We start from the raw sequence: 15,816 nt of genomic DNA, 5'->3' as shown, positions 1-15,816 counted from the left end.
ATAATAATAATAATAATAATAATAATAATAATAATAATAATAATAATAATAATAATGACCAAATGTGCAACGTGACTTTGATGCCCTGATGCAAGTATATAAGTCAAAGACATTGTGCCAAGATATTATGCCACACATTTCATCACTTACTTTCATCCTCAAAGGAGGAAAAGATATTAGAAATCAGCCAAGCAAGATCAGCACTTTTAACATGGAGAATTATTATCCATTAGCCATTTCCTGCTATTCATTCTACCCAACACAGCACTCTAGTTTTCTGGACAGATGGTTGCTGCCAAGGGTCTAAGAGTTCAGAAGACTTTATCCTCGATCCTGTGGATTCATCTGCTTGTAGCAGAAAACATTTACCTCATATAGGTTTCCCAAGGAGCATCCTTCTTACTGTAAGTGGCACTAATGGGACAGACCTGAGCCTGGATTTACTGTAATCCACACTCCCTATTTGCCAAGCTCTGGATAGTGCCTGTCTGGTAACCCAGCATGATGGGTTGCAGAGTTAAAAATTGCTGCTGAGACATGGTAGCATCAGCAGCACTGCAGATGTGACTCTGATCTGGGTCAGCTCAGTTTGTTGATAGGTACTGGACCTTGTTTTGACTTGAGAAGCCGATGCTTCTCTTCATCACAGGCTTGGCAAGAGATTCCACTGAGTTTCACGGGGCCACAAAACAAGACTTCAGAGAACTGTAGCCAATATGCATTAGTCAAAACTTTGCTCATCCTGGAAGAATTTTCCCCAGATGGAAAGATTAGAGATGATGAGAAAGATGTTCCAGTCAGATGAGAAAAGTTCATTGGGCCTTGTTCTGAGTCATCCCTCGGAATTCTTCAGAACTCCTGTTAAGAGTCGAATCTTAGCATGTGGGACAGGCCCCCGAGGCCTGTACCTGTCTGAAATCATTTAAGCAAAAGAGCTGGGAGAATTCTGCTCATAACAGAGAATTACTAATGGAATGTTTGGTCTTTCTGGGAAAAACAAAGCCATAGAAGATGTTGCAAAATTACATGGTGGGGGGGGGGGGGGCGGAGAGAGAAAAAAACATGGAGAATATAATAAAGTAGTAAATTGTCCAAGATATTTAATGGAAGCCTTCCTCAGAAATACAAAAATTAAAACTTCTCTCTCTGTCTCTTGATTTGGGTGCTGTTCTTCTCATTTCGAAGCGGGGGCAGAAGTGAGCAGAACTGAGTTTCAGAAAGTGGAGTTAAACTGTTTGGAACCTGGTAGTGTAAGAAACTATTTGGTCTCTTCTGTGCTTATCTCTCATATTTTAAATAATTTTAAAAATATAATTTGGGGAAACAACTCATGTTTTGGGAACACATTGCTTTTCTTTTTCTTTAAAGGGGAATTTACAGTGTGCTGTGCAATTATTTCTTATGGCATTTGTCCAATCCAGATCCCTCACTATTAATTAAAAAAAAAAACAAGGGATTCAGGATTAAACTCCTAAGCTTCATTTACTTCCCTTTCTTCAACCAAGCTTGTCACTAAAATGCCTCCATACCATGGCATGTGTGGCACAATTCACACCATAAGTATTATTGTGGCAAGAGTCCGCAACACAAAACCCTAAAAGAAATCATAGTGCCGTTATTGGCCCAAACTGTGCAGGGATTGTAGTAGCCATGGCAGGAAACCAAAATTGCAGGTACAGAAAAGGACATTGGCTTGGAGGGGAAAAAAAGTGGGGGGCATCCCAATCTTGTGTTAACTGATAATGTTGAGTGCATCAATTAATGAGTGGAGCTCATCGCGCACATTTGCCAGGGAATGGCAGATCTTCTGTGGGTGGTCCAAGAGCTCAATACTGTAGGTATAAGGATCATATTTCACAGAAAAAGGCCGCTTGATATGTGCTGCATAGACCCTGAAAAGAAGAAGGTAGACATCAAAGATGGTAATGTAGGTGGGCTACTAAAAATGGTAAGAGATAAGGAAGCAATGAAAGGCATGTTGCACAAACCAGCACTCCTTAGCCTGGACCTTGGAGAACAACACAGTCATTGATTGTCTAGGACAGGGGTCTGCAACCTTGACAACTTTAAGACTTGTGGACTTCAGCTCCCAGAATTCCTCAGTGAGCATAGCTGGCTGAGGAATTCTGGGAGCTGAAGTCCACAAGTCTTAAAGTTGTTAAGGTTGAAGACCTCTGGTCTAGAATTATGGCAACTCGTTTTGATGTTCTCTAGGATTATGGGATGCGGTGGCTCAGTGGGTTAGGACGCTGAGCTTGTCGAGCAGATGGTCGGCAGTTTGATGGGTCGAATCCCGAGTGCCGCATAACAGAGTGAGCACCTGTTACTCGTCCCAGCTTCTGCCAACCTAGCAGTTCAAAAGCACGTACGTAAAAATGCAAGTAGAAAAATAGGGACCACTATGGTGGGAAGGTAACAGTGTTCCATGCGCTTTTGGCATCTAGTCATGCCAGCCACATGACCACGGAGACGTCCTCAGACAAGCGCTGGCTCTTCGGCTTTGAAACGGAGATGAGCACTGGCCCCTAGAGTCGGAAACGACTAGCACGCATGTGCGGGGGAACCTTTACCTTTACCTTTAGGATTATGGGAATTAATCTGGGCGCAAAAGATAAATGTCAAGAATCATTAACTATATAAGGTTCAACTACATTTAATTTAGTTGAACCTTACATATTTTTAGTCTAAAAATATACAAGATTTAACTAAACTCATCCCTTTGCCTAAATACAAATTCATTTTAAGCAAGCTGGAATCTCTACCATGCTATATATAAAATAGAAATAAATTTTCCACTTTTCGTTCAATAAATTTCACTATGTTTTATAATCTTTTGATTATATCACAGAGAGTTTTAAAAAACACCACATTATGCTTAGGTGAATTAAACAAACAACAGGTCCCTTGCTTGCTGAAGGTCAGCTAATATCAAAGATGATACATTAGCAATGTATTTTAATAGAGCCAAAAGCTACAATTGAAAATAGCTGGCCACTTTGTGACCAAGGATGGAAGCCACTGAACTGATGAAGGATATGGAACTAATTGTAAATAGCAAAAAGGTTAGAAGCTAGAAGCTCAACAGGTGCAGAATTTTAAGTCACACATTTTAAAAATTAAGTGACCAGTCTGAGCTAATTTATCTGCTAATTGCACATGTACATATAGTCACAATCACTCTTATTGTGAAAAAAACCTTTTGGCTGGGATAATATTGTATGCCCTTTTCCCTCTTCCTCTGATGAAGCTTTATCTATGTATCTGTTGCAGATGTAGCTCACAGAATCTTCTGTGGCAAAGAAGGAACTCTAAAGGGAAGCTAATAATTCCAGATTATTTATGTTATGGCACCATCTAGTGGCTTTGGGAAATAATATTAAGTCGTCCCAACAAACAGCCAGGCAAATCCCCTCTTTCGTGTTACTGGGTGACTTGCCTTTGATCATACTGATATTTAGATTTAACTTTGGATGCTGTGTGCAAATATTGTCTTTAAAAAAATGATGAGAATGGTCTTTGAAAAATCTGGCTCCAGGGAGTGTATCTTCATAAGTTAAGAGAAGAGCTGTATGGATCAGCCCATTGGAGTTCTTTCCTGTTCATATATTTCACTCATATACAATTCTTATCCCCCTCTTTAAAAATATTGGTGGAAATGAAAACATATGGAATATTGCTTTTCTCCCTAACACAAACTTCCTTGGATCTCTAATGAGTCAATGTACTGTATAATTTGTAACAGCAACCTACTGAAAAGCAAGTTTCACTGAAGCTTTTGAGAACACTGCAGTATTTGGAGAGATGCACTCCTGTAGATACCCTGGTTAATGGGGGTATCAGGAAAAAAAGCAGTTCTTAACTAAACGACAACCAAGGGTTTGCTGTGATCCAGTGGTCATTCACATTATTGCAGTCCAATTCCATAACCCATTATAATGTAACCAGCATTTATTCCTGATGAAATGAGAGATCCATGTTGCAAATGTTTGAATATCTAGAAGATCGTATCGTTATAGTGATTTATAATACAGTTACCGGTATTTTCATAATTTCTTAAGCATCTATTTTATAATTTTCATAGTTTCTTAAGCATCTATTTCACTATCAAGGCTATTCAAGTCTTCACTTGCTAGTTAGATATTTCTAGATGTCTCATCAGATGTCTCTGAATCAGGGGTGTCAAACTGCCGGCCCATGGGCTGGATGCATCATGCTGAAACCGCACCCACCCCATTGCCAACAATGGGGGGAAAAGTCACGATACGTCGCAACACATCACGTGACGTCGCGAGTTTGACACCCCAGCTCTAAATGGACTCGGGAGTTATTCTGGAAAGAGCATGTCTCTTTGGAAGTGGTCAGTTACAGTCTTATGCATACATATCTATAAGTGCTATTGAATAGAATAGTCATGTAATCAGTGGCAGGATTCAGCCAGTTCACACCAGTTTGGCAGATCTGGTAGCTAATTTTTTGTTGCCCAGGCCCAGAATGGACTTCCAGAAGCAGCATCCACACAGAGAACCGCTGGTTCACATATTTGAATCCCACCACTGCCTATAATGTATTTTAAAATATTTTAAAATGTTGTATTGTATATATTTTAATGTTCTCAGTCCTTTATGTTTGCTATCCTGTTGGAGATAGTAAAAATGATAGTGAATGATAGTAAAAATAAATTAACAAAAAAGTAAATCAACAAGTCAATCGTAAACGCATATACATATACAATCAGAATAAATTTCATTTATCCCACGTTTAGCAATGCTGTAATTTAGATTTCATTTTAAAAGCAACAGTAAAAAGGTTTCTTTTAAAAAGAAACTTTGTTGTGAGGAAAAGCTTTCATTTGATGATTTGGTTAAAAAAGAAATCATTCATAATCTGTAGCAATCAAAACTCTGCGCCGGTGTTACTAGGCATATAGCTCCCCACTCTCCGATGATATGTCCAATTATAATTCTTACCTGAGTTTAGCTTTGGCATCATTAAAGCTCTCTGATACGAAATAAACAGGCTGATAGGTCTGATCTTGATAGGGTTGCACGGCCGTAACGTCAGGATCAAAGTCCCGTAGTTCTGGTTCATCGGACAAAGAGTGCTAAACGAAGGAAAGGAGGGATAAGAAAGCAAGAGAACCCCATAAGGCGATTACTGTAGCAAGGATAACTTGATGGACCGAATAGGGATACCCAAGCTCAGAAGCAGCTGCTTCAGTTTAGCTGGATAGAGATAGATGGGGCAACACTTACTATGAGCTCTCCATAGGAAGAGAGGAGGCCAGCTCCATAGGCTTTAATGATGCCATTTTGCTTGCAGAGCCCAAACTCCACCGTGAACCAATAAAGCTACAGAGAAAAATGAGATGGAAAAGAAAAATAGTGATTCCAAACGGTTAGCATTTTCTTTTCCATATTAGACATATAAATTTGGGGGTTGTATTGCATCTGTTCCTTTTTTGCATTGCATTTGGAAAGTTAACTAGAAGCTCTTCTGAGGGGAAAAAAGATGCATTTTTCTTTGTTCTTAGAAGTCAGTGTTTGTTTTCTCTTTGTCATGTTTATGCTAGAGTTTTAGAGTGTCTACTAATAATATTATTTTCTGGTGTCTGCTGCTCCTTTATTGAAAACCTATACTGGATTATTCTACCCCAATTTGGACCCTGCCAGGTATATTGGCTACAATTCCTAGAATTCCTGATTAGCGTAGCCAATATTGGCATTTCATATCAACATTTACGATCAAGATATATAGAAAAAGCAGAATTTCACAGAGACAATTATGCTCTATCTTTGTTTTCTAGAATTAAGAACTTACTGTTGCAAGTTTTTCAATCTCCTCATCAGTTGCACCCAAAGATGCAAGTCCAATGTCCTAGGAGCAAATGAAAAACCATCATGTTGTTATTATGAGCTTTTTCCTCTGACCATTAAATGTTTTGTGGGCACAGCTCAATTTTTATGGATCATACAAAAGGATTTGGTAGATTGGATCAAAATTACAACTTTCCAACCTCATTCCCTCCAATAATTAGCAGAAGTCCCATAATTCATAGCCAGATTGGCAACTGCTTTGATGATTTACAGTATAAGAGGACAATCTTCCTGAACACTAGCCGTGAATTTATGATCCTGGCTTATCAAGAAACAGCTGGATATGCTACAGCCTAATTGATGAGTTCTTAATTCAACCATATTTGTAAAAGCCCATTATCTATTGATATTAACTCATGGGAAGTCTCCAAATCAATGTAAACTGAATGCAGATAGGATTGCTTCATTTATTGCCTGCTTGCAATATTGAAATTATTTCTATAATTATTTCAAGATATTCTATTGGATATTTGTTTGTTTGTTTGTTTATATTTCATGTTTCTAGACCACTCATCTCCTCAAGGAGGGACTCCAAACTACATTTATTTTTTATTTTGCTTGTAATTGTTATCTGACATTTAAGAATCTCTTTGGAGTGCTATGATTCTATTTGGGGTGCTATGATGGATACACATGGCTTTAATCTGCATTACCACATCTTTTAAAAATACCAATTTGAGCCCATCCAATGAGGGGAAACTTTGCAGCAGATAGATGAGATCCATGAACAAATGGGAGAAATGATAAGAAATGAGATTTTGATTAAACATAAAGGGGAAAAATTCTATTTAAGGATGTCTAGGACAGAAGTAGGCAACATTTGAAGGGTTGGGCCACAATTCTGCCTTCTAAGTTTCCAAAAAGTCTATGAAGCCATTAGGTGTTACAGTGATATTACCTACAATGGTGATGACTATTAGCACTCTTGGGGGGGGGAAGGCAAAGAGCGGTTTAGTAGAAATGGAAATAGAAACTGCTCCCATCTCCACTCTCAATGTTACCCATGCCCCAAATCATTATTTTAGAAGTTGATGTTGCACCAATGTTTGGCAAAGTATTATTCCCTTTTAACAATAGCACTTAGACCAGTGGTGTCAAACTGCCGGCCCACGGCTGGACACGTCATCCAGAAGCCACACCCACCCCATTGCTAGCAATGGCAAAACAGTCCCGATACATCATGCAATGTCACGTGATGTCGTGAGTTTGACATGTCTGACTTAGACTTATATAATGCCCCATAGTGCTTTATAGCTCTATCTGAACCGTCTCTGACAGTAGCAACATATTGCCCCCAACAATCTGGGGGCAATCTTGAGTCCCCTCAGGATTGAACTCCAGACTGTGGACAGAGTTAGCTTGCAATACTGCATTCCTAACCACTGCGCCACCAGGGCTTCCTTTTAGCTGAAATCACCTGAGTGACTGAGTGACTATAATGCTAAAAACATGATAGGCAAAACTTAAACCATAACAATATTTGGTTATTTTAACACTGTCATTCAACAATAAGCTGCCAAGCATGAGGAAGGCACACATTAGGTGCCAGGGGATATACGTGGCCTATGGGTTGCCCACTTTTGCCATAGGAGATGATGGTTCATCCATTTTGGTAGGCACCTAAATAAGCAACCTGAAAAGGAGTTGGGCATTTTTTAAAAAAAAAACCTTCCGAATGAGAAGTGAAAGGTACTAGGTGTATTAATCTTAACCCCCTTAAACCAATCTCACAATGGAATTTTTTTTTCAAAATCCACCTTTGAGAATGCTATGTCCCTTATGTGAATGCAAAATCACAAAACTGCATCTCATTTACTTTGGCCATGTCATGTGGAGGAATTCACTGGAGAAAGCAATTATGTTTGGAAGAGTTAGTGGTAAAAGGAAACCAGGCTGCCAAAAAACATGGTGGCTGGACACTATCAAACTGACTGGACATCAGTCAGAGCATAGAACAACTCAAAGAAGTAGTGCAAGATCTATAGATGTGGAGAGACTTGGCCCATAGTTTTGTCAAGAGTCAGACTTGACTGAATGGATAATATCATCATGTCCCTTATGTATTTTGGCAGCTGAAAATGTCTTTGATCTGAGAGCTCAACTTCTGTTTGAGTAATTTTTCAACTGCCATCTTCCCAGTCAGCATGGCCAATGGCTGCTCTAGTGGCAAAATAAAGTTTGTACCTTCAGCACACCTTTTGCTCACCTGAGAGAACTGTGCAAATGTCTTATCAGCCAACATTGGTACATGCCCCAGAAGTTCGTGACAGCAGTCCCTTTGGAAAGAAAAACAGCCACTGTTTTTCTGTCTCCTCTGACTCTGAAACAGCAAGCCAAGGACTAAAGAAGCCAATTCTATGAGGTTGTTGTGACTCAGGGCCAGCCTGTGGGTCCGACAGCCGGCTCCGATGTATCGGAGGACTCAGATGTGGGGGAGGAGGGAAACGAACCGGCTGATGATGATGATTTGGAGGCTTTGCAGAGCCCTCAGCTGGGGACCTCTTCTCAGCTGTGTGAGCCCGAGAGTGCGGAGGATGACGACCCACAGCTGGCCCTGTTCAAGGACGCCCGACGCAGGAGGCAGACGAGCAGGGACAAACAAAGAAAGACTATGGGACTCCTCGGGAGGAGGCACAGGGAGACCACGCCCTGAGCTCTCTATAAAAGAAGTGTTTGGGGAGGGGCTGGTTGCTGAAAGCAACTTTTCCCGCTTGAGAAGACAAGCTCTTGTGTTTTTGTTAACTGCGTAATTAAATCTTGGCAGAAGCCTTTTAGCCTTGGACGCTTTCCAGACTCTTCTTTTGATTAGGGGTGCGAGAAGAGGGCTGGTTCAGAACAGAGGTGGTACTTACGGCTCTGGAGAGTGCATGGGAGAAGAAGCGTGGCGGATGTACTGTGTGCACTGAAACACCCTGAAGGCTAAGCTGGCTAAGAAATCCCGAGCTGAGAGAAGGCCAGCTACTGGTCGGAGTTGGAACCCAGTTCTCTCTGAAACAATGCAAACCACCTTTTATATTTACTTGCAGGGCTTTTTTTGTCATAGAACGCTCAGAACGGAGTTCCGGCACCTTTTTTGGATGGAACCTTGTAGGGTAGGCAAGGCGGGTTGTATGACATGTGTGAGTTCCGGCCCCTTTTTCTTTTACAAAAAAAGCACTGCTTACTTGTATCATTTAAGAAATGATGAACATGAAGAGCTTATTAACTGGGTCTTATCCAAGTAAGGCTCTATGTGCTTCAAATGTGATTTGGGAGAAGTGCTCTGGATCTTTCACAAGGCCTAACGAAAACTGTGGCTGCTTTAAAGATCACATTAACTTCAATGATTTGATTTAAAAAAAACAGCCACAACTTTTTTCGGGGTGGGGGTGCAGGCTTTCGAGTAAGTCTGAAAACAGTCATGTCCATGGTAATGGAAACATTTATTCTTAATCATTATCAAAGCATGAACAGCCCTACTGTTTAGTTCTATACTTTGTGTTACACTGTAGCTACACATGTACATCCAACCCTGAGTTTTATGGAGCTGGCTCTATCTTAAAAACAAAACAACCAACTATTCATAAGTAGTTTGGTGATAAATTTATTAAACATCTCAACTGCTGTAGATGTGAACAAGCATAAACTCTAGCTTATCCATTTTTAGAAATATGATACAAATAATACAATTTTATATAATGTCTATAATCAATGTACTTATAAATACATGCTCATATATCATATGCTTCTCCTTTTTTAAGAATTAGGATTATTTTGTTTAACAAAAGAATACTTGCATTTATCATACGTATTTCCTGTGAGTGTATTTTTAAGTTTTTTCAAGTAAAATAGTCTGAATATTTGCTGTCTTGCCAAGTGATCCAGGTTATATTGTTAACTACAGGTTTCTGATTTTTTTGAACAAAAGTTTCTGGAAAAATGTGAAACTTCCTATAAATAATCTCTTCAACCCAGGAATCTCTTGAAATCATTATGATCTGCAGAAACCACTGATCTCCTTCAGGCATCAATTCTGATATGAGATCTTTTTGGTTATTATTTAGAAGATCTCTTCACTAGAGATGGCCACTCTGATCTTTTTCTAGTCTTTATTCATTTTGTACATATTCTTTTCGAAGTCTATTCATTCCAGATCTATATCACTATTGGAAATTTATTTCTATTGATGGAATCCTATAATGTCTGTTGGGAAATCAACTGACAAATGCAATTTGAGTCACCACAAATTCTTTGGATCTATACATTAATCCAGAAGAGGTGGAGCAGATTCATTCTTCTCAAGATCAGCAAAGAATGGATTCCTCAAGCATCCTTTTTCTTTGAAGGACATTAGCCTTATGGATGTCCCCCTCTACTGAGCACCTTTACAGAGCAATTTGGATGCTTCCTCTTGAACCCCCTCTTGAAGAAACCATAATTATCTTTTGATATTTTTATGAACAGTGTACTTTGCCAAACCTTGGCAGGCTGTTTTCTGTACCTGACCAAGGAGATGTGACCTAGAATATTACAAAGCATTTTCTTCTGACAGCAAAACTTAAATTGAATTCTTATTTTGCATAACAAATGAATATACAGAATGGAGATTGGAGAACAGTGTTTTATACTGTCTCGTAGATTTTGTCCTGGATAAAGAGTAAAATTTAATATATACACTTTATATAGGTATTTTTATTCGCAGAAAATTCCCAGGATGGTTTTGCAATGATGTTTTCCAGGCACCATCTCTGTGGTTCAGGGGACAGTACTTCTGAGTTTTAAACATGGTCCTATATATCTAGATCAAGGGTGGTCACTCTGCTGTGCTGCCCTTCACCACCACCCCCTGAGGTCCCAGAAGTACTGCTGAAATTGGGTAGCAAATCTATTAAACCACAGAGGTGCAAAGCTTCAAGCAGGGTTAACACCATAAAAATGTACAGTTCTCTAAACATGACCACATACCGGTACTTACCTTTCAGGAAGCAAGAGACATCCTCCAGCTGAGGGATGTTGTTTTCACTATAGCCACTGTACCTCTCCAGTAAATGAAAGGCATCCAGGTGTTCTTTGCAGGCATGTGAGGGATAAAGACTCTTCAAAGTACTATACACTTCCCTCCTTTAAAAAAAAAGGTATTATTCATATCTTTCCAGTATATTTGCATCAAAAAGGATAGTTACCTTAGAATTCTGGCAATCTGTTTAAGATTGTTGATTGAAACATTATTTTATTTTGCTTTTATATTTTATTATCATTATGTCTTTGAATCCATCTTGACACTTAGAGACTGCCTGGAAATGACCCTGTAGTTTTCAGAAGTGGTTTTCTATTGCCTCCTTCCTTGGGCTCTGAGAGAGTGACTGGCCCAAGGTCACCCAGCTGGCTTTGTACCTAAGTTGGAACTAGAATTCACAGGCATCCTATTTCTAGGTTGGTACCTTAACCACTACACTAAAGTGGAAGACCATGAGATGTTTAAATCATATAAAAATGTAAACAAAAATACAGTGCAAATGTCTGGGCAAGAATCTTCTTCAGACTTAGAGTGATGACAAGTCAAATGATATCTTAAGAATTCAGATGAAAACGATGAGACAGCTGTTCTGCTAGAAAAAGTAATTTGACTTTTCTGAAAGGCTCTAAGAAAAGATCTAGAAAAGGTTCCTTCACACTTACCAAGTGGTAATTTCCTCTTCTGTGTATTCAACTCGAGGAATTGGGTCTCCACTGTTAGAAAAATACAAGGAGCAGGTACATAAAAATAACAGTGTAGCAAATAGTACAGACCAGTCCTGCAATATTTAACTAAGTCTTACCCAGTCATGTCTGAAATCTGTCACAGAGTACCATATTCTAGATTATAGAGTACCATAAACTAAATGGCATCAGTTGATTGAAACAAAAGAGAGAGATGATAGTTAGTCACAAAACTAATCATTCAATAAAAATACCTAGTTCTAATATGGGTACATATAGTATTACATGACCTATGTATTTTATTATAAAGGACAACCCTTTGTTTCAGAAAACTACCCTTTATATATATTTAATTATTTAATTTCTTGGGTTTTGTTATTGAATTTTCCATTACAAAGCAAAATTATAAACAAAAGTATATATGAACCTCTTTCAGATTTGCCCCTTTTTCAGGTTTGTCCTTTACCTTTTTCCAAGGAAAATATGGTCACTGTAAGTAGAAGCACTCATTTACATGCTAGATCAGACATGTCAAACTCGTGATGTCACGTGACGTCGCACAACGTATCGGGACGGTTTTGCCATTGCCAGCAATGGGGTGGGCGTGGCTTCCAGATGACACATCCGGCCCACAGGCCGGCAGTTTGACACCCCTGTGCAGCTAGATCAATCAAGGGGCCACTTTGAATTTTGAGATTGTGGCAGCCATAGCAGCCGCAGCTGTTCCCAAGTTACTTATGTAACAGAAGGAAAACAAAACATCCGGTTGCAGTTACCTATCATTTATCATTTTTCTAAGACTGCCCCTGAGTGAAGGTATTTAGAATTTGGATCCAAATGAAAAAGCCATGTCAAAGCCAGCATGGGGATGCTTGCTTCATCTGTCAAGAGTTCATTAAAGAAGCTGCCACCATTGGTGGGAGGCTCTCTTAGTAAATATGTTGTCTCAAAAATTTAAAAAAATTACATATTTGACCCACCCCACCCCATCCAGAGCTCTATTACAGTTCCTCAAACATGTATTTTCTTGGCACTGCACAGCTACACAAATATGCAGGTTTTCCAAAGCACCCACTAAGGGCTATAGTGAGTACACCCATACCAGATTGAAAGCCATCGTTCTGACTTGGGATCTGTAAGCTGCACCCCTTTTTATGTGGCACTGATAAAACACAAGGTTTGCTTGAGGATGGTGCCTTGTTTTACAATTGGCTTGCTGCCCCTTCTTCTTTTTAATTAAAAGTGGCCACAAATCTGAACATCTTTTAGCTCTAAGAAGAGAGTAACCCAGTGATGGCGAACCTTTTAGAGACCAAGTGCCTAAACTGCAACCCAAAACCTACTTATGTATTGTCGGGTGCCGGGTGGGTGTGGCCAATTGGGTGGGTGTGGCAAATTGGGTGGGCATGGCTGCGGTGGTAACGGCAGACTAAGTGGGACTAAAAAGTTCAATCAATCAATTCCAACTTTGCGAGATCTTTTTTTTCCCCTTGAGAAGTTGAAATTGATTGATTGAACCTTTTTTTTTTTGCACACGGCGGCAGAGGCCTAAAGCGAAAAGGTTTTATAAAACCCAGCTGAAGGCCTAGGACTGGGGCAACGGAGCGCATGCCCACAGAGAGGGCTCTGCGTGCCACCTGTGGCACACATGCCATAGGTTCGCCACCACGGGAGTAACCAATACTCTAATTTAGAATTAGGTTACAGTTATTTGATTCAAGTTTGAATGTGTGAATGGATTGAAGGAAATCATGTCATACACAACTGGCAAACATGGAACACTGGAAGCAAGATGGAAGACTGTGAAAGAGAAAAAGTGTTGGAGCAAGAAAGGGAGAAAAGTAAAACTATTTTTAGAGAAATAAACATAGAGATAACAGTAGGAAAGGTGGCAGGTCTTACTGCTTATAGTGGAAAGCAATTTCTGCAATCATTTTCCTTCGCTCACGATATACTTGGTCAGAGAATCCCTTGGAGAAAAGAAAAAGACCATCTCAGTTTTGCACTTAACAGTATTATTTATGAGATGCCAAATTCTTATTGAAGTTTCAAAAAGAAGCAAGAGCTGATGCAAAGGAATCTGAAAGTATCACTTATAGCGGTTAAGGTACCATGCTACCTTACAATACAATACAATACCATACCATACCATACCATACCATACCATACCATACCATACCATACCATACCATACCATACCATACCATACCATACCATACCATACCATACCATACCATACCATACCATACCATACCATACAATACAATACAATACAATGCAATGCAATACTGGCAGTTTTATTTTAAATCTCTTTGCTAGTCCTCCCTAGCACAGAATCTGCCTTTTTACATTTGTCATAAGCATGTAATGACCTCAGGGCAGGCAGTTCAGATTTCATCAGGGTGTATGTGAAATTGGGATTTTTCCTTAATTTAAATCACTTTATAGTTGAACTGCTGAGATCAATAAGAATGACAATTTCTTATCTCATAAAAGGGAACATTCAGCTTATCCTTCAAAAGAAATAATGAAAAATTGTTTACTTACTGGGTGATCCAGATCCAAATCAGGGTCAAATTTGGTAACTAAATGGTGACATAGATCTAACTCCGAAATTTTTCTTGGAAACCAATGAACTGAAATCCAGAATAAGAAAGAGGAAGTTAGGTGAAAGCCCACAAAGTGATATGATGAAGTTGGTGATGGTAGGAATGTTGAATTTTATCTAAGAAGATCAAAAGCAGAAACATAAAATAGTTGTTTCTATTAATATCAGTAACCCATGAACTGGATTTATCTGCTAATACCTGGTAGTACCTCCTCTAGCATAACATAATAACTGTGTAATTCTATAATCATTTTTTTTACCCCCATTCTTTTGCTGGAATGTAAATCAGAGACAGAATGCAAATCTCTAGCTGAAAAGACCAAACTTTATTGAATAATATGGAGAATTCCAACAGAATAAGTCTAAGATTAGGGTAGGCATTCTTAGACACAGTAGAACTGGGAAAACTGATCAAACAGAAGGTCTCATTTGGGTGTTTGTCATCTGCTCACCAGAAAGCAGACTGGGGATGGGTGGGCTCTGACCATTCCAATCCATCAGCACTGGTTACTACTGGACAATCTAAAATAGCCTTTCCCAACTTAGTCTTATGCATATGGCAGGGGTCTTCAAACTTGGCCCTTTTATGACTTGTGGACTTCAACTCCCAGAATTCCTCAGCCAGCCATGCAGCTGAGGAATTCTGGGAGTTGAAGTCCACAAGTCATAAAAGGGCCAAGTTTGAAGACACCTGCCATAAGCATTTGACTTCAAATCTCATAATCACAGCCAGCATAGCCATCACCATGCAGTTTTTGAGGTTATCTATCTATCTATCCATCTATCTATCTATCTATCTATCTATCTATCTATCTATCTATCTATCTATCTATCAGATTTCTCTGGCTACCATTTCACAGAAAGCGACTCTGGGTGGTGAACAACAATCCCGTAAAAACAGTAAATAAATCACTAACTAAAACCATTCTATAATGAATGATTAAAAATGAATTAAAAATGTGAAAAGCAACTAAAACAGGAAAAAAAGAGAATAAGAGATGGGGTGATATGAATAGGAAGGGAGCTTTTCTCACAGGTTCACTTGTCCCCTGCTGGCATAACAAGTCTTGAGGGAACTTTGGAAGCTCAAGAGTGATGAGGCCAATCTTATCTCTGGGGAGGAAGGAGTTAATGGAGTTGTCTTCATTCAGGAAGTTCTGTGAGATCAGGGATGTAGTTCTCTGGATCTCAGTGAAATTAACAAGTTTTACTAGTTAGCTTCACATGTCTAGAAACATATGTGGAAAGTTAGATAGCCCTTCAAAGAATATATACATATACATATACATATACATATACATATACATATACATATACATATACATAAGTTTTGCTGACTAATCAGAAGATTGCAATGAAAAGTGGCTTCCGGTTTGCACGCGCGGCGCTTCTGGACACACAGGAACAGTCTGCTTCCTGCCGTCCATTTTTTCTTTTTTGGAGGACCCTGAAAAGGGTTGAAAATCGCCCTGGAGGGATGACTACCTCAAGGAGGCCTTCCCTGTGATTGTGGAAGGGTGGCAGCCCTCTGATTGAATCCAAGACAGCTCCTTTGGCCCAAAGAAGAAGAGACTGGCCATAAAGATGGCCGATTATTAAGCCACTCCCTGCCGAAAGCTGAAAGCCCTACTTAGCACTAAGAAGCAATCTGGAGGA

The 15,816-nt window shown here is 39.4% G+C and overlaps 1 protein-coding gene across 1 annotated transcript in view; it reads right to left on the bottom strand.

Annotated features, from left to right (window-relative positions):
- Positions 1-1,732: 1,732 nt before the first annotated feature.
- Positions 1,733-15,816, bottom strand: part of TH (tyrosine hydroxylase) — a gene marked incomplete at both ends in the record, with an annotated part of 28,292 nt that continues 14,208 nt past the window's right edge. Inside the window, 10 exons of the mRNA XM_081313594.1 lie at positions 1,733-1,892; positions 4,968-5,101; positions 5,253-5,348; positions 5,818-5,874; positions 8,080-8,149; positions 8,726-8,861; positions 10,828-10,973; positions 11,532-11,582; positions 13,455-13,522; positions 14,100-14,188. Coding sequence (XP_081169720.1) covers positions 1,733-1,892; positions 4,968-5,101; positions 5,253-5,348; positions 5,818-5,874; positions 8,080-8,149; positions 8,726-8,861; positions 10,828-10,973; positions 11,532-11,582; positions 13,455-13,522; positions 14,100-14,188 — 1,007 coding nt within the window. The remainder of the gene's footprint in view (positions 1,893-4,967; positions 5,102-5,252; positions 5,349-5,817; positions 5,875-8,079; positions 8,150-8,725; positions 8,862-10,827; positions 10,974-11,531; positions 11,583-13,454; positions 13,523-14,099; positions 14,189-15,816) is intronic.

Source organism: Vipera berus (genome assembly GCF_964194415.1).
Source record: "Vipera berus genome assembly, chromosome: 1".
Lineage (NCBI taxonomy): Eukaryota > Metazoa > Chordata > Lepidosauria > Squamata > Viperidae > Vipera > Vipera berus.
Note: the sequence above shows the minus strand (reverse complement) of the source record. Positions and strands in the feature narration are given on the sequence as shown.